The sequence below is a fragment of the Sphaeramia orbicularis genome, chromosome 3 (genome assembly GCF_902148855.1).
Source record: "Sphaeramia orbicularis chromosome 3, fSphaOr1.1, whole genome shotgun sequence".
NCBI lineage: Eukaryota > Metazoa > Chordata > Actinopteri > Kurtiformes > Apogonidae > Sphaeramia > Sphaeramia orbicularis.
Genome location: NC_043959.1, coordinates 39,733,346 through 39,753,694, shown reverse-complemented (window position 1 = coordinate 39,753,694; position 20,349 = coordinate 39,733,346). Strand labels below are relative to the sequence as shown.

Here is a 20,349-nt window from a genome sequence, read left to right as displayed (position 1 = left end):
TCTTTATGGACACTCCAACTATTTTTGAAATCTCCTTTGGTGTGACGAGTGCATTCAGCAAATCACACACTCTTTGACGTTTGCTTTCCTGATTACTCATATGGGCAAAAGTTTCTGAAAAGGTATGGATAATAGTGTTAGGTATGATTATGACATCAATATATGTTTGGTTTCAAATCAACTGACGTAGTGCCTGCTGAGAAAAAAACAACTAAATGTTCATTGTAAATTTTGCTTCCCCACCCTGTACATTAAGAATCACTGTTACTGATCCTTTCTCCGAACACGCACACTCCCCTCTGCACATGCTCGGTCAAAACTGGATGTTTCAGCAATGTAATGAAACACATCCAGGGAATGACATGTTGAAACTGTCAGGGATTTAGTTGTGTTTATCTTGTTAATCCAAAAAAAAAATCATGTGCATTTGTTTGTCTGTCTGATGCAGCCACACCTTTGGAAACACAGAAAATATGAGATTGTGTAAAATTTTAACAGTGTCCGTACATTTTTTTTTTCCACCTCTGTAAACCAAAAGTGCAAAACAGGAGGCAGCGAGGATGGTGTTAATGCAGACAAAGGACTCTTCTGAACAACATGGGCAGATTCCCTGACTCTTGTCCAACAACTCTTAACTGCAGTTTCTGTGTAGTAAAAAAAAAAAAAAAAAAGCAGCGACATGCAGGTTCGTTTTGGGGTAAAGCCAAGCCCATGCAGGTCGGTCTGCTGTGGTACATGCTGTACAGTCACTGTACGGTGTTGTGTTCTAGTTTAGGACGCTCTAAATATTTAGGACAGGCTTGAATATCCTCTTGAGAGGTTTAGTGATCGTTAACAGTGTGTTGCAAGTAGAAAGAGCATCAAAAAAGGGCAAAAGTTCAACATAATCTGTTGTTTTTGGTAATAAGAGCCCATGTTGTGCTTTCTTGGCTGCTGAACAGGAAGGCATATGGTGGACAGGTAGGAAACACGGGAGAAACTGCAGTTAACGTGAAAATAAAGCAGATGAAGAAAGAGTAAAGCTGGATAGATTTGAGGCAACCCCTTCCAAACCAACCTCAGTGAAAGCATTTCCGTCCGTTCTGCTCTGCGATACATGGCTTTACCGATACTCAAGAAAATACTGAAATGTAGAATCACACCATGATACTAAGTAAAACATTTTCAGACACATTGTCAAAGCTGTGACCAGAGGAGGCGAGTAGAGAGAGAGCCAAAAACCCCCCCGCTGATGTTCAGTGCGAAGTTATGAATGAAGAAGTTTGAGGAGCTCTTCTCTGGTCGCAGCGGTAAACAGTAAAGACCGTAGAACGTTACGTCTTCTAAATCGCCCCTCAGTTAAATCTGCTGCTTCAGCTCGTCTGCAGGAAACGCAGGACAAATGTGACACACCGATACGTCTACGACTGCAAATATGTCAACCGACGTAATCATCTGCTTTTCTGACAAGACGGCGCCTTTACTCGTTAAGACTAAACTACATAATTTACCTGATATCCACATAAATAGTCTAGAGTGGAACTAAAACTAAAAGGGTCTTTACAAAGCGCATTATCACGGGAACGACGGCCCCCATCTTTCACATCAGACCCATTTTCTGCAAAGAGAATGACTCTACTCTTTAAAAAGGAAGGAAGGGTGGGGATGGAGGTAAATGCAATAAATAAAATACATGATATATATTATTCATATTTATATATATTTATATATGTATAAATAATATAGTACAGAGGATGAGTTTTGTCTTGGCTGCTGTTACCTTGACGACGCAATGGAGAGAGTTTGGAGCTTCATCACTGCCGTTGACAAAGCAGTGACCCAACGTAACAAGCTCAGACTACGCTTTGCAAAGCTGCACCTCGCTGGGAGGTGTCAACACGTTTTTTTTCCATGTATCAGCTGATACATTCCCTCTGGAGAACGAGATGAAACGAGAAGAACAATCTTACTTTTTAAACACAGAGAAGGGATCGGAGTGGGGGGTGGGTGGGTCGGGTATCAGGGTCAACACTAGGATGGACCCGGTGGTGGATGGAGGGCAGATACTAGAGGCTTTGATCTGATCCTGATTTCTAAGAAGTAGGCGTTTATACAAGCGGTGGACGGATGGATCACGGCGCTTTGAGACCCGATGGAAATCAGCGGCGGCAGCAACTGTGTGTGTTTTAATAATTCAGAGGATGTACACACTGTAGAGATGCATTTTGGAAGGTCACTAGGTTTGTGTCATTTTGCATGTCACATGTGCAAGTTCAAGTTGAGATAAGAGACATGTTAAGAGGAGTGTAGATTGGATTTAGAGGTGGTTTCCCATTCATTCCAATTTGCTGCTCACTGTGTGTGTTTGTGCCAAAAGCAAAAACAACAACAACAACAAAACAAAGTACTGGGACTGAGAGGCTTTTCACGTTTTTGGATCTAAAGGCTCGAATTGTTGGCATATAAAGAACAATGTGTTGAGTATTTTCATTATATTACAGCTGTTTCTTCTGTGATGGTCAGGTGTTTTGGGTCAAGTCTTTTAATTGGAGCCGGTGGGAGTCATGTGACCTGGGGTGTCTAGCGTCGGCTCGGTTTAGACTCGGGTGAGGAAGGCCAGGTTGAGGGAGCCGGGGATCTGGATGGTTTCCAAAGCCAGCGAGGAAGGATTGAACGGGAAGGTGACGGGATAGATCATCTTTGTGTCCATCAATAACTGCGGGGTCTCGCAGCGGTCTCGTAAGCGAGTCTGCGAGTGAGAGAGGAGAGAAAACGACATGAAAACGGTACAGTCGGTATCAGTGGAGTCTCATTTACAGGATCATAGTGAACATAAGACAAGTGAAGAACTGACGACTGCTTTATTTCATGGGCTAAAGTCAATGTCTGTAAATATATGCTGTAGAATGGAGAGAATAATACTGTCAATATTTAATAGAACCAAAAAAAGTAATGCAGAAGTAGGTTAAATATGTCACAGTTTAGATGGTACATCTACTACCGCTCTATGTAAAATGTACTTATATCATTTTAATACAGTTGAATGATTTTTTTCTCTTTTAATGACACACCTATTTGCACTGGCTTTTAATACAAGTGTGTGACTTTTATTTGTTTTATCTTCTGGTTGTACTTTTAGATACTATTTATCTTATTATTGTGTATGTGTTTTAGCAGTTTTAGTACATCTTATCTTCTATATCTATATATTTTGAATACTTTTACTATATCTTGTATTTTTACCTATATCTTTGTACAGCACTTTGTGTTGTTGTAATTGTGTTATATAAATAAACTTGACCTTGAAGAAATGTCAATTTATTCCATAATATTATACGTCATACTGTTGCCACATTTTATTTATTTCCATTTCCTTCTCAATTACATCTGTCATTGTTCACAAGATTTACAAATAGTAAAAGTTTAATTATAAATAAATGTAATGCAAGAACACCAAAACAAAAATACTTTTAAATCAAGTGTCATTACACTTTATTTACTTATTGAATATTATTTCTAAAAGGAAACAAAATTAGGTAGAAATGAGTGATTTTTGAATAAAGAAATCAATGTCATTTCTTCTCCGCATTATATACCAACGTGATATCATGAACTGTGTAAATATATACGCCACTTTTAATTGGTGTATCTGTACGCATTATAAGCTGCTATACGTACGCATTTTCATCCTTTCGCGTGTTATTCAATGCCATTTGATCGCGTGTCAATTTACACCAAGATCTCCAGTTTACATATCCGTAACCACTAAACCCCTAATCGTGTGGTATTTGATGCAGCGTGAACATACACATGGACACACGCCAAATAACATGAGAACTAGCGTGACATACAACATACAATGCAATTTCATGAGATCAGTCTGTATATGCAGTAGTCAGATTATTCCTGCTAAAACTGGTTCAAATTTTTTAACTGTTTGTTGTTTAAAATTGTTTAATTTCACTTAATAATAAATAAAAATATAGTAACGGAAGTTTTAACTAATATTAAGTAAAGGTTGCATTCATTTAGTGATTCAGTATTAATTCAACCCATTTGTATGTGGACGGTTACATGAAAATAATAGTGTGGAGTTGCGAAAGCTCAAAAATAATTCAGTATAAAGTATTTTCATTTACATTTCTACACAGCTGCGGTTTTGTAGTTCACCTCATACTGCTATCGTCACAGAGGGGGACTGGGAACGATTTTAATAGACGTTCTTTGATGGCTACTTTAAAAAATACATAGAGAAATGTTCTTTACCTGTATGGTTCGAATGAATGCGACTGAAACTCTCTCCTCGAACTCATTGACTGGAGTGTAGAGGTTCAACACCTTCACAATCTGAAACCAATTCAGAAACACACACACATCAGCACACCGAGAGAGTGTTCACCCATCCCTGAGGTTTAGAGACGCTGAGGCTGAGTGTGTCGTCAGGACGACAGGTGAGTTTACCTGAGCGGTGGTCAGGGCCTGACACATGGAGCAGATGGCCTCGGCGTCTTCGTCGGTCTTCTTCTTCACCTGCAGCAGCTGAGCGGCCTGGATCAGAGGCTCCAGAGTCTCCTTGGCCCCGCAGACCATCAGGCCCTTGTCTCGAAGCCACTCCTCCAGCTGGCTCACATTGTACCTGCACACACAAACAGCAATGTCAACACAAAAAACTAATCTGTAACACAACACTGCCTCTGATCAGGTTGTGTTTTTAGTGACCGGAGAGAATTTTCAGTTCAGAAAAGTAAAGTAAACGAGCACAACAACGCAAATAAATGCATCTCAGACCATTTTATCACACACAGGTACCAGATCCTCACATTTACTGATTTAAAGCCTTTTCTGGGATTATTTCTACTTAAATTCAATAGTGACTTTTAGAGAAAATGTCCTTTTTCCATGCACAGACATTCAGGAAAATCAAAAGGTAAGTAGTTTAGATGTGATCCTATGTAGTTTTATGTAACTATATGACAATTACAGTGACTTAGATTGATCTACATTTTATCAGCAAACGCAAAAAGACTGTATTAAATCAGTAGTAGGATGAAAGCTTTGTAACATCAGAAAACTGGACTTTTCTGTAGAAAAGCTTCATGTGCTTTAATAAAAAAGAAATTAAAAACTGGATGAATGAAATTAGATTAAATGTTTGTGTCCATTAGGCATAAACTGACATTCGGGATTATTTAATGACTGCTTTTATGCGGTTTTAGGGTTATTTCATGTTCTTATTTTGCAGGATTATGCTGTGTATGTTTGGTTTTATGTATTTATTAAGCATTACTGTTTAACTTTAGTATGGTACAGTAACTTGTGTTACATTTTCTTCTTGATCTGCAATGATAATGTAGCTATTCTAATCCTAAAGCCTAACATTAACATAATTTCAGATGTTTTAAGGCCTGCAGATGCCATGTTACTTTATTTCTGTGTTTGGCTGTGTTAAATGCCTCTGGGTCCTGGTCCGTACCTGATCTGCATGCCTTTGCTCCAGGAGCACATGTCCTTGCGCAGCAGCAGGTTGTTGAGGGTGACGGCTCCGATGATGTAGAACTGCTGCTTCACCACCTGTTTGATGAGCTCAGGGTCGGTGCCGTGTTGACACATGGTGGAGTGGAAGGCGCTGAGCTGCCGCAGGATGGAGTCCAGTGTGTAGGTTCCCTCGTCCGCGATGCTGGACGTCCGCTTACGAAGACCTGTGGGCTTCACCCCTGACACGCCCTGGATGGTCTCGTGTTCCAGCATTCCAGAGACTGCACAGCGAGATTATTGTGGTTAATGAAAACCAATGAAATAATGAACTGAGGCAGAAAAAAGGAGGCTTTAGAAAATAATTATAACTAAGACAAAACTATAGAGACAGTTTCAGTTGAGTCTCATTTCATACACAGTGTAAACACTTTGGGTGGATGTGAAATCTATTGTCATCAGTAAAACTATATAATAAGCATTTGAGACTGCTTGGAATGTCACACACTAAACACTACAACTGAGTATTACCATCCTCTTCTGTTAAAAACTAACACTGAATTAGAAAACCAAAGGTCAAAACAGAATGAAAACAAGTGGTGCCAGGCATAACAAACCCCACTCCTCACAATTATTGTAGATTATTTTGGCATCAATCCAGCTGATGTCATCATGTCTATGCCTGTGCTGATGTCAGCATATCAATTGCCTCTATATATGTGCCAAGTTTGAAGTAAATTGAAACAAAATTGATGTTTTTACAGATATTTGAAATTTCGCCCATTATAAGTAAATGGGAGAAGAAAAAAGATTTTAAAAATTCATAAAGATTTTGAACTTTGACCTAATTTTCCCAAAATGTAATCAGATCTATTCTGGGTCACTGGCAATCTATAAACCCAGTTTGGCATGAATTCAACCAATAGTTTTGCTGCTAGAGTGTTAACAAACAAAGAAACAAACCAAAACAAAAACAATACCCCTTGCCTCCCCTCAGGGGGCAGGGTAATAAAAACTAATGAATAGTGCAATTATTATTATTATTATTATTATTATAACTCTCCCAGTGATAAAAAGCATCCACTGATCAAAATGTTAAATAGCTTTTGAAAGACAGATCCTATCAATACATTTTAATAATTCAGGTAAAATGCAGTTTCTCATCAGATTAGTCATTTGGATGTTCAGAGACTCTGTAGTGAATGTGAAAACCCCTTCTAAAATCCTGCTTCACCAATAACACCCATATAGGCAGTGACCATAGACACTAGTTTCTATACATTTTGCTAAATAGTTTTCAAGTTTTTAAGACAACTGAATACTTTAACACTATTTAAATGTTATACACCTAAGCTAATGAACTTTTAAGTCCATGTATGAAACTGTCATCAGTGTCATTTACTCTCAGTGGTATAGAAGCATTAGTCTGTATGAGCACACACACCTATCATGGGCTGCAGGATGTTCTCCATGCACTTAATGAGCTGCTGGTAGATCTGGATGGCCAAATCACTGATCACCTGTCGGTACTCGGCAAGGTCGAAGTTTGACAGACAGTGGTCATTCTGCCTCGGGGTGTTGTGCTTCATGAAGGCCTGAGACACACAAACACAAATGAAAACATCAGTGTGGGGAAGGTAGGACACTGGTAACATGTGACTCGGTAGTGTATATATGTGTATATGACTACAGTGGTATAACTGTTGGTGTTCATATGTTTTTGATCATTTTTTTATGTCTGAGGTTGCAGGTCTCACCTCATCTCCGCTGTATTGTTTCAGACAGTGTAAGAAGCGACAGGTGTTGGCCAACCAGAAGGAGACAGTCTCAAAATCATCCCCTCGTTTCTGATAGAAAGAAGAAAATGTGTGGTTGGTAAAAGGAGTCAGAATGACTGAATGTCTTTAATGTTTTTTGAGAATGCCATCCTGAAGGAGCATGAAAAGAAAATAACATAAATATGAAAGTTCCATAAAACCTTTAAGAATAAATAAAAACCTGAGCAAAAGCAGCTATGAAAAGGGCAGTCACTCACACACACACACACACACACACACACACACACACACACACACACACACACTGCAGGTACTGAATGATCCTTATCAGCGTGCACAGTGAGTTCTGAAGATGTTCAATTATGGCTTTAGCATATAAACTGTTCTTGAGTCTGTTTGTCTGGGTTTTCAGTGTCCTGAAGAGTGAATACTGTTTGTTTTCTGCATATTTTGCTTGAAGTTCCAATTTATGTCTATTCATAAATTAATAGTAAAAGAAAACAACAGTTTGTCTTTCAGAAGTGTGTTTGAGCTGCTATTCTTAAACTGGTTTTCAACTATTGTATGTATTCTGTATGTGTATGTATGTATTTTATACATATTCTTTTTTTCCTTTTCCTAAAAATTTTTTAATTTTTTAAATTTAATGTATAATCTTATTTGTATATAAGTTTTATATTCTGTTTGTTCTTTTGTATTGTACTGATGTGCCTCTTGCAAAAAAAAAACATGTAAAGTTAAGAACAAGCGTTAATTATTTTCTAACAACAAATGTGACTTGATCTGAGTCAATGCAGCATGTGCCCATTTTTTAAAAAAGCTCAAGCGCCAAATTATCATTTAGTCATAATGTAATAATAATAATGTAATAAGTGATCACCTTCACAACAACAAACAAACAAAACAGTAACAACAGTGTAATAAAACCAAAACACACAACCTTTGCTTCCTCTGAGCCTCATGTGCTCAAATGAACACAGATGAATACACACCTTGAGGATCTTCTTGATGCTGTTGATGGTTGAAGTGAGCAGAGTGCGGACCTTCTGGTCATCGTTGACATAGTCTGCGTGTCTCAGACACATGAAGAGGATATAGGCCGGCAGACCTGGGATCAGATTCACTGCTACACCACGAGGTTTCAGCTCTGTGGACAAAGCAGCATTAGGTCCAGAGGTGAACGGAGATGATTACACACTTAGGTGTCATTTTGAACATATTTTTCATGATTCATTTTAGAAACAGCGTAAGAGTATCTGCATGTGATAGTTTAAGCTCTTACCAAGAATCAGATTCTTCACCAGTTTCAGCTCATCCTCCTTCTTGTATTCCAACATTCCTTGGAAGTCTTTCTCCCTGCGGGGGATGTTGACTGGATGGATGGGCTCGTCCACCATCTGTCCTGGAGATGTCTGTCCCTCGGTCTGACCCGCTGGAAAACACAGAAGAACCCGTTAAAGCAGCACAAACACACACACAAAGAGAGACTGAAGGGTTACAGTATATGTCACATTAACCACAACGTCCATGGATTAGAAACAAAAACATCTTCATATAATTTCAACTTGGATAAATGAGATCCAGTCATGCCATCACTGTGTGGAAGGTGTGAACACACTTCCTTAGAGCTACTTACTTGTGATTGGATAACGATAACCACCTGACAGAAACAGGTCTCTCTCTTCTTATCATCTGTCTCTCCTCTCTATCCACTAAACCTCTACAGTTATGTTTCATAGACCCATTTCTTAAGCCTTGGCCCGTACCTCCCATCTCTCCAATCCTCTTGGAGTAAACCTTCAGCTGCTTCTTGAGCTTGCGGATGGTTCGGTCCTGCTTCTCCAGCTGCTCCATCAGATCCTGAAACAGAACAGGGGATTGGAGTGATGGAGGACAGGATGGACAAAAGGAGAGAGACAAAAGAGAGACAATAGTGAGGACAAATGAAGAGCCTCTGTCGGAGGTAAGGCTGCTTTACACTGTCGCCATCCAGTGGTCAAAAAGAACACTCTCTAAAATCATTGGATGACTTTATAGAGGAATCAAAACATTAAAAAAAGAAGTTTATGAAAGTATGAAAATCTAGAATTTCCTTATGAGTCAAAATAGTGATAGTAAACATATAATTTCAAAACAATGAAGTATTCCTCTCACAAACATACAAACAAACAAACAAACAAACACAAGCTGTGGAGCTGATTGTGTCTCAGAGGAAGAGAAGGTGCAGGATTCTCTGTCTGTTATGGAAAAGAAGAAGGTGCAGAGCTGCTCCGTGTGAGTTAAAAGGCAACGCTGTAGAGAGTTAGAGCGACTCGCAGCGCTATTTCACGCAACGTCAGTTAGTCCTGACACGCATGCAAATACACACACGCACATGCAGGTGCGTGCGCGCACACACACACGCACACGCAGTCGCTACATACAACCATCCGCCGCAATATGATGACTCGAGCTTCCCGGGACGCTGTGGGGTCGTCAGCCATGAGTTCCTGTCAGGTGACACCATCCACACAGATGAGAGTGTGAAGCACAGGACTATCAGACTGATGCAACAAATGGAGTCAAGATGCTGAATGTGGAAACGAACCATGAAGTGAAAGAACACACTTTTATTTATGTGTATAGTAATGGAATTTCAGTGATGTGAAGGATGTGTTTGTATTGAATAGTCTGGATTTTTTTTTTCCAGAGATTGATTTATGGCGAATATTTATGACTCTTCCTTGGCAGAGGGGCTAAGAACAAAACCAATCAATGTGTGAACTACATAATATTTTTATGGATTCTGTAAACTATCATGATGTATTCGCACAGCTAGAGACATTCTCTATCTTCTTGCTTTAGTCAGATGTCAATAGTTATATCTAGGCCTTTTCAAGACTATTATGAACGCAATTTAAGACTTGTTTCTACAGCCTGTTACTTGACTTGATGATTCTGATGTGAATACAGAACAGCACGTGTTTGCTTGTGACTTTTTATGCTGAACTTACATTTTTCTAACTTCATATGTGACTAATACTGTTATATACAATGTTTCAAAGTTCCTAATTTCTGTGTTTCAGATGTCTAAGACCAATCAAAGTCATTTTAAGGCATATTAAGAGACTTTACAGCCTAAAACTGAGATTACTGGAGTTAAGACTTCTTAGGGACCTGCAGAACCAATGTATTGAGAGATGATCAGGGTCCTGTCGACAGTCTTGAGCTGATGCAATGATTATTACAGTCTTTATATGTGCATTCACAAACAAAAACATGTGGACAGACTGTGAAAATATCTGTTACAATTTTTGCCCCTTTTCTATCCACTAGGGAGCATTAGCAGTGTCAGATTTAGTTATTTTAAATCACATTATTTTCATCTTAATTGCTTTAAATACAATGAGTCTAATAAAAGGAGGACATACAGTACTGTTTGTGACTGGATGTCAAAGTAACTAAATGTCCTCATTTGACAGAGAGAATGCTTAAACCCTTCTTCAGACGCCTGTGTGTGTGTGCGCTGTCGTACCAGGTTCTCGTTGGTGAGACGTGTGATCTCGTGTTGCAGACTGGCTTCGATTCGAGCCTCTGGAGGCAGCTGGAGGTTCTGAGCCAAAAGCTGCTGCTGACGGTTGTTCTCCTCCTTGACATTCTGCAGCTCGCCGCGCAAAGACTCCACCTCATTATCGTAACTTCTGCGCTGAGTCTGCAGCTGGTGCTCCAGTAATCTGGAGAGGTGAGGAAGACGAGGGTGGAGGAAGAAGATGATGGTTGAAGAGAAATGTGAGACAGAATAGAAAGGAGTGGACATGATGAGAAAAGGGAAAAAGAAGAAAGAAAATCAGCATAGTGTATTTGAGAGAGGGGAAATTGTGACAGACTCCCAGTACAGATCCTTAGAGGCAGATGCCACCCACAGCGTGGTGACGAAGGACAGCGACATGCTGTGCAGACACTATGAGCAGCCCACAGCCACTGTGGAACATGTTCATTAAGACTGCTGAGACACTGATCTCTGCTCTCCAATGGATTCGTGGTAAACTTCTGTAAAAGCTTTGTTCCTGGTGAAGCTTGAGTCAGAAACCAACTAGATGCTTTTACCAAGCCAATCCAGAGGTCAGAGGTCAGGCTCAGTGAGTGAGTGAATGGGGTAACACTAACAGAATGAACATTGGTCACCATTAGGAGAATGACCCTGCAAACAGCAGAATCTCTTAAATGCAGCTCTAGGCTGATACATTCAGTCTGTTATAGAAGACTTTGGCAAATCACTGAGCAACATGCACAGACACTTTCATATTTAGAAAACTGCTGTAGCAGCTAGTGATTTGCTTCATCTTTGTTATTAAGTAAAACAAGGTTAGTGTTAAAAAGACTCCTGAAAACTACAGCTACAAGCCACTGTGTTAAAAACATCCCAGGTGCCAGAGTAAAATGCTACCATTATACATTTCTGCAAACTATAAATATATGGCAAATATATATGTTTTGAACCAAAACATTACACAATATTACACCATAGCAGCCTTAATATACATGCGTGCCTCCATGTTTTAGTGTAATTTTCAGCTGTATCTCTTAGAAAATTATTTTCATCCTTACTATTTAAAGATTCAGGTTTAGGTTCTGACATCACCTGTTTAATAAATGTTACCAGGGCTTGGTTTATTCAAAATAGTATGCAAAGCTATGATACAACAAATTCTGTGCATTAAATGTATGTGTGGTTTTTAGAAATACTTTGTTTCTTGCATGTGAGTCTAATGTGAAATCTAAACAGAATCAGGTGTACATTAGTTGGCCTGAATGTGGAATAATGTTTCCTGGCCAAATACTGTTAGTATGCCAGGACTGCATCACCACTGATCCTGTATGCAGGGCTGGCTCTGTCCTAATGTTTATACATGTCAGTGGTAAAACAACCTCCTATGTCAGTAAAACTAAATTAACTGAGGTGACGCCTATGGAAACTCATTAGAAACCACATCTGAAGTCCTGCATGTCTTCAAACTGGCAGAAATAAATACACTATTAGATGTGAGAGAAACACCAAGAAGGTTTAGAGTGTGAAAGAGCCAAGATGTGAATGCAGACAAACCAGAAGACACATTCCTTCCTGTGAAAAGTCAAAAAAAAATCATGCTCTAAATCACACTTTTACACAGTTACACCTGATGGTTTCCTTTAAGCCCTGATTAACCAGCCACAGCTCTCCGTCCTCATTCAGCTTATGGAAGTCTGGAGCAGCCGATCTGACCAACACACAACACACAGAGGAACATAAAAACACAATGGAAAAAAAAAAAGAATATGGGATGGACGGGAACAGGAAGTGTGTGTGACATCAGACTCAGTGTCTTCTGAAAATACACCTTTCTGAAGATCATGAATGTGTGCATGTAAAAACCTGTGGACTGTATTTCAACACTCTGATCTGAAGCTTGAAATGGAAGAGGAAAAACTAAACACTTCCATTTGTATTAAATTCAGTTGTGAGGACTCTAATGTCACTGTAAAGGAAAGATGACAAATGGAGTAACATGGGAGAAACAAGGTAAAGAGCAGTGATGCACAGCACGGAGCAAAGTGTCTCATAAAATATTAGTATTATCTGCAACACACCATTGTGTTTATTTCATGAGCAGCATTTTTCTAGCCTGGTCAGCCATCTGGTTTTCTCAATGTATTCAATACTGAGAAAACAGTGTGGAATTGGGCCAGTCGCTGTGAAATATGCACAATCTATTCTATACTGAACCAATCACACGTTTGGGAGGCGGGTGTTTCGCAAAGAGACATACGCACCGACTTCTTTTTGTCGAGAGTCAAAGTCAGTTCCAAGTCCGCAAAACTCTTTACAACTGTTGATTTGATTCAAAAATAAGGACTGAATTAGAGATTACACCCTGTATTCTTACATTTCTCTGACAAAAGTGTCACGTCCATCTTATCTGTGATTGGTTTACTCGGTGGCTGTTAGTCCTGCCTTCAAATTTGGATTCAAGCCCCACAATTCCAGACGGCTTTCTCATTGAGAAAGACGGATGGCTGGCCAGGCTACATTTTGATGACACCAGGGGTGGAATTTAAATAAGTACTTAGTTACTCAAGTTAAAGTACTTGTGAGGTTACTTGAGTATTTTAATTATGTGCAACTTTATACCTCTACACCACTACATCTCAGATACAAATATTGTACATTTTACAATTATTCCTGAATCAGTGGAGCAGGCCTGTTTTTCTGAGCTAATGAAAAAGTAGATAAATCCAAATGCATATAATATAATACTGTATAACCCTGACAGGGACCATTTTACTGCAAAAAGACATGTGTTATTTCATCCATTTAGTACATTTTGCTTTTAATATTTTAAAAAGATACTTCCACTTAAGAATGCTATGTGTAGTATAAAGAATAAAAAAAGATCAGTAGACTTGTAGTTACTTGTAGTGAGTCTGATTCTTCCACCACCAAGGTTATTATCGTTAAACGAAAACTAACGAAATAACGAAAACTAGAATTGAAAAAACATTTCCGTTAATTGAAATAAATAAAAACTATAATTAAAAGAAAAAATGATTACTAACTGAAGCTGTATTGTGTGGTTACAAAACTAACTAAAACGTATAAAAATTATGGATAAAATTGCCTTTGTTTTTGTCTTTATCAATGTCAGATTGATATGAAATCAATTTATTCCGCTCGAGCAATTTTAGCTGGCGGCACTTCACGGTCCGTCACTTCTCGTCACTTGTTTAGAGTCGGCTTCTAATCCCCACTCTACCTGGCAACATGGAGACTAAAGTTGGGAGAAAGCAGCAGAATCCTGTATGGGATTTATTTGAATACAATGGTGAGCAAGATAAAAAATATGAAAAAACTAAAACTAATATTAAAACTAAGCATTAAAAAATAAAAATGAAAACTAATGAAAACTAGCAAACCTGCTCTAAAAACTAATTAAAACTAACTGAATTAGAGAAAAAAAGTCAAACTAAATAAAACTAAACTATAATGAAAAATCCAAAACTATTATAACCTTGTCCACCACTGGATGATGGAGAAAGAAAACTATGTCCAAGTGTATTTAATGAACAGAAGTCAGAAGAATTTTGAATAATGTCTTCAGGAAAATGCTTCTGTGTACAGCTATAAAAGTGCTGTGCATCTCTGCTTTAACATAAGAAAACGTGGCTGTTTTCATGCAGGACTCATGCTGAAGTCATTCCATAAAGCTGAGACAGAGGCGTCTGACAGCAACATTAAACCTACTGCGACTGCTGCACAGTCCACGAGACAGAAGGAATCCACGTGTTAATAAAGCTTCGTCTACTGAGTAGAAGATCTAAATGTCATGCTTTCATGCTGTGCACTTTGTGAAACTCACACCATGAATATTCCATTCTTTAGTATATTTAAGAAGTCACTACAAACATCTGCAACTTTAGTGAAACATGTTATGACTCTGTTCTTCATGCACACCTAAAATCTATTAACCAGACTCTGAAGTCAGATACCTTTAAATGTAAGTGTATGTCCTGCTGCTCTACTCAGCGGGTACGTTATCTGGTACATCAGGGATGTCAAACATGTGGCCTGTGCGCCAAAACCAGCACTCCAAAGGGTCAAAGCTGGCCCACCGGATGAATATGTGAAGTGCAAAAATTACACTGAAGATATTAACAATCAATGAAGTTAAACTCGTTTTAGTTGAGGTTCCACATACAGACCAATATGCTCTGAAGTACAACAGCAAAATAACCCTTTAACAATAAAAATGTGAACAAGCTGAAAATGAAGTGCAATTTTACCAATATTCTGCCTGTTACTAAATGTTTTGCATATTTGTAGATCCACTGTGATCTGTAAGTTGTGTTAATAAGCTGAGACATCATATTGTAGAAATTATTGTTAGTTCCCAATTCCAAACCTCAAAATTTAACAATATTATGCCCGTTACCAAATATTTGTGTGTAACATTGTGTGTAATGCACATATAAAAATGATAAGTTATATTGATAAATAATATTGTTAAAATTGCACTTATTTTTCTGAAGAAATTTCAGTTTTTCAGGTTATTCACATCTTTTTTGTGAAAGGATAGTTTGTAAATGTAAATATTTTCATAATTTAATGGTTTTTATTGGACTAAAACACAGAGAAAAACTTGGAGTTGTCATTATTTATAGGTTATTATGATAGTTTTTGACTGGTTTGGTCCACTTAAGATCAAATTGGGCTGAATGTGGCCCATGAACTAAAATGCGTTTGACACCCCTGTTGTACATCATGCTGTTAGAGCAGAAAATGCAATGCGCGTCTGACCAAGCCTACGATATGTTATCATCTGTTTGAGTTCAGTAACATCAGCCAAACTCAGCCAACTCTTCATCCGTGTTGGCGACAGCGTGGCCATGCATGCTCCGACTCATGATGCATAGGCCACGACTCCTCGTTTACCTGAGTCTACTCAGGAGATCATTGACATCCAGTGGTTTATGCATGAACCTAGGAGATCTGCACAGGACAGAGATGTGTTCACAGACACACAAAAACTGATGATCAGGGATGCACCAGCTGAACACCTACTGGGAATGTGGGGAAAATGGGATGCACTAGTTTAAACATTTTGTGTCACTAATGAATAAAATTGTGTTGTAATGTTATAGTTATGTTTTAACACAACATGTAGCACATTAAGTGATATTATTACGTGTTTACACATCTCATGTTAACTTCTCTAGTGTTAATATTGCTAATACTGTAAATTCTGTACTTCCTGCATTTTCTGCTACTGCACTTCTGGCTACCTGCTTTTCATTTCATTTTGTTGACATGCACTTGTACATGTGTAATCACAATAAGTTGAATCTGAAAATATGCTTTGTCTCATATGTCATGCATTAATTATGTTAGATTTAAATTTAACAATTTCTTTTCTAAGAGTGTGTGAAATTTGGCATGAATATTTAAAATAACAACGTGGCAGATGGTCAACAGCTGATGCTGATATAAATTGAATTTTGTTTCATTCTCCCATTATTTCCAGGGTAATTCCATAACTGAAATGTTTTAAAGTATTTTTAAGCATATACACAATGTATTGTGCAAGTGTATACAACAACCTTTGACAATACTCCACAGATTAACACTGGTCACTGGCAGTTGTGAATGTCATTATATTTGTCGTGTGGCGATGGCATCAATAAGGCTGATACCAGATGATGTTCGGTGGATATACACTGGTGCATCCCTGTTTAGACTAAATGTAAAGCTCAAATGCGACAGAACAAAATAAAATGTGTATAAATGAAGGCGAATTTAACATTGATGGGAGTAAAAGAGCAGTGATGGTTGTAACTAAGTACCTGTTGGTGTCTTTGAGGCCAATGTAAGCCTGCTTGATTTCATCAGCATCCTTCAGTTTGTTCACATCCTCCACAAACACAGAGGGTTCGGTCATGGTCTCCTGTAGGGGATGAGAGAACAACGGAGCATTAGAAGTCGTGACCACGATAAGCATCATAGTGTTTGCAGCTGAGGTGTTTCATACATGAGGACAACACTGTTCTCCTTAATGTGACTTAACACTGCTGTGTGTATTCAGCATGTGTCTACTTGGCGTCCTGCCTGTGCCACTGTAGCTGCTGGGTACAACTGTCCTTTTACTGACAATCATCAGCCAACTGGAGCCTCAGGCAGACACGGTGACAGCCTGTCAAACCACGTCTGTGTACAGGGAACACCACCTCAGAACGGCAGCCACATTTTATAGCTTTCAAGAGACAAAAAGGGCTGTTGTCGGGCGCTAAGAGCTGAGCATCAGCTGATAAGTAACTGAGGTTAAATGTCATCTCAGAGAACAGTGTTTGAGCAGTGGTTCATATGACCTCTGCATGACTGTCTGGCTCAGTTCCCTACTGTAACTGACACTTGGCATACAGTGATACAGTACTTTAGAGTAAATATTGATTATTTTATTTTGGGATTATGCTCACAATGTGCCCAACCCTCACAGACTTAACAGGCACCAAAAGCAAGACTTACAACATTACAGGTTATTTAACATCTTAAATATTCTGTTTTCTCCCTCAAGGTTAAAAAATAAAATCTTAGTTGATAAATTGTCATGTGATTTATTTCTTAATTCTGTCAACAGTAACACAAGAGCCACAGCTACACAACAGTGTTAAGGAAGTCAGTGTCATCCAGAAAATTGTGCTATAACTGAACATCAAAAATACTTCACATGCTTTGTTCTAAGTGTAAAATATATACTTTGCATGTGTATTTCTGAAACAAAATGCAATTGTATTTAAATTCAGTTCTGAGCAGTTTCCATTTCCTCACTATGCACATGTTGCATACAATTTTATAAGTAAGTCTTACAACAAGTCTTTACTTTGTGGCAACATTCATCCCTGAAGACTGAATGAATTACCACTGTGATCATATGGACAGATACAATGTGGCTGTTGCAGAATGACCACCGAGCAGAAATGTTAATGGTGTTAAATGAACCATCCATAAAACACTCAGGCAGACACTAGGACGAGACAGATGAGATAAACAGGCAGCTGCCTGCAGAGGGCACAGTCTGTATGTAAAGCCTCTTAGAGTAAGAATGCTGATCTTGCGTTAGTTGAATTTTATGCTCCTGTTCTGTTTTACTTCAAATGGAAATTCCACAACCCGGACACAAGTTACACTGTATATCATTCATTTACAGTTCAAAGCATCACAGGAGTTTTTCTGTGAAAACTGTAACATGCTTTACTTTGGTTCAGTAATTGAGTTAGTGAGTTCTCACAGTGCTCAAAGAAAAGAGCTGCTTCACCCCAGATGGTGATAAGAGTACAGAGAGCATGATGTTTACTTAAGGAGGTTTTACATCTGTGACACCTACAGTCTGTTAGATATTCATGCATGAGGCACTTTGTCAACTGTACCTTCTCATCCTGTGGGAAAAGCATGGATGGAGGAGAGAAGGTGGAGACAGAAGAGTTAGACACAGAGGATACGGTGGAAACATCAACTTCAAACACTGGACACAAGTGTCTCTGAATTTAGTTTAAGCCCAAACTTTCATGAATTTTAGCTGTTAAAGTGATAAATGAAATCCCAGATACGAATCACAGGCTAAATTTGTCTTTTTTTGAGATTTCACACTAACAAAACAAACAAGAAACAAAGCAGGATGGAAAACAAACATATGTAATGAGGTGGATGTTGTGGGATACATCCACCTATATCTGGTGTTTTGTTAGAGGACGTCACATCTCAGCAGAGGGATTGATTTTTCCTTCTCTGAACACTGTTAAAACAGAGGACGTGAAAGGTTTTTTACCTTGTGCTGCATGGCCTCCTTCTGGCTGACCAGTTGGGAGCGCAGGATCAGCACCTCCTCCTTACGAACCTCCAGCTCCTCACATGATGCTGTGAGCTGGTCCAGGAGCACCTTGTAGGCCGGAGACCCTGGGGCCCCGGCACCAGTAGCTGCATCTCCCAGCAGGCTTTGCCTCATCTCTGCCAGGTCGTGTTTGAGCTTTTTGTTCTCTGACTCCAGCTCCTGACGCTGAGAAGAGAGATAATCATAATAATGAGTAAAAAATGTGACCTTTTGAATCTGTGGCACCAGTCGATAACCTTTGTTGTCGACTGTTGTTACTGTTGAGAGCTTGTGTTACTGTGGCTGAACTTCCATTAACTCTCGTCTTACCTTCAGGGACTCGTACTCCAGCTCCGCACCACGAGCCTTTTTATGCTCTGCATCATCCTGAAAAAAGTTTAAAAACATGGACATAAATGTGCCTGTTAGCCTACAGTTATCAATACACAATGCAGTAATCTGACACACAGCTTATTGAGACAAAAAAACCCTGAAAATTTAATATAAATATACATATTCAGGGTTCCCACTCTTTCAATGAAATTATTTTCCTGGACTTTTCCAACTGCTAGAGACAAGTTATCATGTCATACACAAATCCATTCCCGTGTTCCCCTCATTCTTTGGAGGTGATCTTTTCTACAGTTGTAACTTGCATTTACCCAGATTGTTTTTCTGATTATTACACAGACATTTGATGTGCAGTCTATGGCTATAATTTATCTATGAAAAATAATTATGACAAATGTATCATGGAAAAATGAAAACACACATACAGATTACAGCGTAGCACTTCATTAGCGTGACAAACTGGAGTTACAATGTTCAAATGGGCAACTCCCAACTCTGCTTTCTGTTCTCTCTTACTTTTTCTCCTGCACTTCCTCTAAAAATATTTGTATATTTTCAATAAACCATTGAAAAGCAATTTCCTTTGTTTCATCTCAGTTTAGGCACACAAGGTCACAAGGCAGGGGGAGGATAAATCATTTTCAAAGATAACTAAACTGTTTCCAGGACATTTGACCTTTTTTCTCATTTTCCATATGTTTTCCATGACTGGAAAATTGGTCAGTCATTTTCTAGGTTTTCCAGGATGCGTGGGATCCCTGATATTGTAGCTTGTATGGAGATAAAAAAAATTTCCTTGTTACAAATGAACAGTTTGAGTGTATGCAGCGTCAGTACCCTGGCTCTAGCCCTTTGGAACTGTTCCTCTTTGTTTTCGAGTTCGTTGCGCAGCGACTGCTTTTCTTGCTCTAGTTCTGTGAGACGCTTCTGCAGCTTCAAAGTGAGTGAAGTGTCGATTCCTCGTGTCACATCCTGCAAAACATGCAAACATGAGGACAGAGCATTTGAAGATTAGTTCATTAACATTTCTGTTAAATGTAGGAGGTTATATTACATTTTATCAGTTCAAACTTCTAAAACTTCTTGAAATTAACATTGTGTTTCACTTATATTTCACTTGTGTTACTGGATTTTTCTCTTCATATTGACATATTTGGTGCCAACTTGCTTACTTCTGCGGCGCGAGAGCCGTCCTCCAGCTCGGCGTACTCTGAGTTGTAGGTGTATTCGGACTCGTTGCTGCTGTGAGTAGAATCTGTTCTCCTGTGACCAGGCTTGGAGACGTTCTACAGACAGGTGAGATACAGTTGTTCTTTTTTTAATTCATACAACATTAAACTTAACTTTTCAGAGCTGTAAACCATGGGTGCAGAAGTTAAATATTACCATTTGTT

General features: G+C 38.8%; 1 protein-coding gene across 1 annotated transcript in view; it reads right to left on the bottom strand.

The window, feature by feature from the left end:
- Positions 1-594: 594 nt before the first annotated feature.
- Positions 595-20,349, bottom strand: part of myo5aa (myosin VAa) — a 61,782-nt gene continuing 42,027 nt past the window's right edge. The window contains 17 exon segments of the mRNA XM_030163460.1: positions 595-2,728; positions 4,246-4,326; positions 4,441-4,615; positions 5,453-5,735; positions 6,896-7,046; positions 7,209-7,298; positions 8,222-8,376; positions 8,512-8,661; positions 8,996-9,089; positions 9,653-9,718; positions 10,744-10,942; positions 16,584-16,684; positions 18,165-18,173; positions 18,563-18,790; positions 18,935-18,991; positions 19,793-19,927; positions 20,128-20,241. Of these exon segments, the coding sequence (XP_030019320.1) occupies positions 2,576-2,728; positions 4,246-4,326; positions 4,441-4,615; positions 5,453-5,735; positions 6,896-7,046; positions 7,209-7,298; positions 8,222-8,376; positions 8,512-8,661; positions 8,996-9,089; positions 9,653-9,718; positions 10,744-10,942; positions 16,584-16,684; positions 18,165-18,173; positions 18,563-18,790; positions 18,935-18,991; positions 19,793-19,927; positions 20,128-20,241 (2,241 nt within the window). The 3' untranslated portion in view covers positions 595-2,575.